Source organism: Geospiza fortis, unplaced genomic scaffold (genome assembly GCF_000277835.1).
Source record: "Geospiza fortis unplaced genomic scaffold, GeoFor_1.0 scaffold739, whole genome shotgun sequence".
Classification (NCBI taxonomy): Eukaryota; Metazoa; Chordata; class Aves; order Passeriformes; family Thraupidae; genus Geospiza; species Geospiza fortis.
Window position 1 is genome coordinate 19,702 of NW_005054900.1, and position 1,538 is coordinate 21,239.

General features: G+C 43.0%; 1 protein-coding gene across 1 annotated transcript in view; it reads right to left on the bottom strand.

Moving 5' to 3' along the window:
- LOC102043769 (bromodomain-containing protein 2-like) overlaps positions 1-1,538 on the bottom strand; it is a gene marked incomplete at its 3' end in the record, with an annotated part of 31,577 nt that overhangs the window by 17,856 nt on the left and 12,183 nt on the right. The window contains exon 5 of the mRNA XM_031065586.1: positions 1-101. This exon is cut by the window's left edge and continues 103 nt beyond it. Coding sequence (XP_030921446.1) covers positions 1-101 — 101 coding nt within the window. The remainder of the gene's footprint in view (positions 102-1,538) is intronic.

Sequence of the window (1,538 nt, forward strand, 5' to 3'; positions counted from 1 at the left end):
GCCGCCTTGGTGGGGGGCGGCACCACCACGGGGGACGAGGCGGGGATCACCGGCTCCTCCGGCTCGTCCGGCATCTTGGCGAAGCGCATCTCGAACACGTCCTGCAAGCACAGGGAACGGCCCCAGGTGACCCCGCGGTCATCTCCAAACGGGGAGGTCCTACGCACCAGGTGGGTTCTACACCAAAGGTCAACACCTGCGCGTGGGGTGGGGGGAGGGACCCTGAAATCCTGGAATTCTGACTCTGCCCGAGGTGGATTTAGGGGAAAATGGATGGGATTTGCTCAATTTCTCATTTGAAAGACGCAACTTTCAGGTTCTTGAGATCTTCTTGGATCGCCTTCAGTTGATGATCTTAGAGGTTCCACCGTGGATTCCCACTGGAGATCTCAACCATCTCCAAGGCGGTTTTGGGGGAAAAATCCACAGGATTTCTCAATTTATAGGATTTCCTCAATTTCTCACTTAAAAACTGCTTTTTCCGTGTTCTTGAGTTCTTCTGGATCTTCTGGGATCATCTTTGGTTGACTCTACGACTTTTGAGGTCTTTTTCAACCCCAATTCCACCATGGATTCCCACTGCAGAGCTCAACCATCTCCAAGGGAGGTTTTAAGAGAAAAATTCACAGGATTTCCTCAATTTTTCATTTAAAAGCTGCATCTTCCAGGTTCTTGAGATCTTCTTGGATCACCTTTCGTTGACTCCAAGATTTCTGAGGTCTTTTTCAACCCCAATTCCACCACAGATTCCCACTGGAGATCTCAACAATCTCCAAGGTGGTTTTGGGGGAAAAATTCATACAATTAATTAATTTAAAAGCTGTGTTTTCGAGAGTTATGAGTTTTCCTGGATTTTCTTGAATAATCTTTGGTGGACCCCATGATTTTCGAGGTCTTTTCCGCCCCCAATCCCACCACGGATTCCCACTGGAGATCTCAACCATCTCCAAGGCGGTTTTGCGGGAACAATTCACAGGATTTCTTCAATTTCTCACTTAAAACCTGCATCTTCCAAGTTCTTGAGATCTTGGATCATCTTTGGTTGACCCCATGATTTTTGAGGTCTTCTCCAGCCTCGATTCCACCATGGATTCACAGCCCACTCTCCTTTCAATCCATTCCAGGAGTTTTTGCTCATTTTGATGGATTTTCACTCCCTTTTTAAGGAGGTTCCCTCAATTTTGAAGGATTTCCCCGGATTTGTTTTGGTAATTTTTTTTGCCAAGTCAATATTTTGTTGATTATTCTGAATTTTATTTTTTCAAATTCCACTGAGGAAAAAAAAAAGGGAATTTTCCTGGCAGGTCGGGAATTTTCCTGGAATATTAGGAATTCTGATTTTCTTCACTTCATCAACTTTCATAATATTTATATAAAACCAGCATTTTTTGATTATTCAGAATTTTTTTTTTTTTTGGCAAATCCTTCTGCTGAGAGAAAAAAAAAAAAAAGGGAATTTTCCTGAAATTTTGGGGATTTTCCTGGAATGTTGAAAATCCCAATTTTCTCGAACAAGGAAAAAAAAAAAAAAAGAGAAA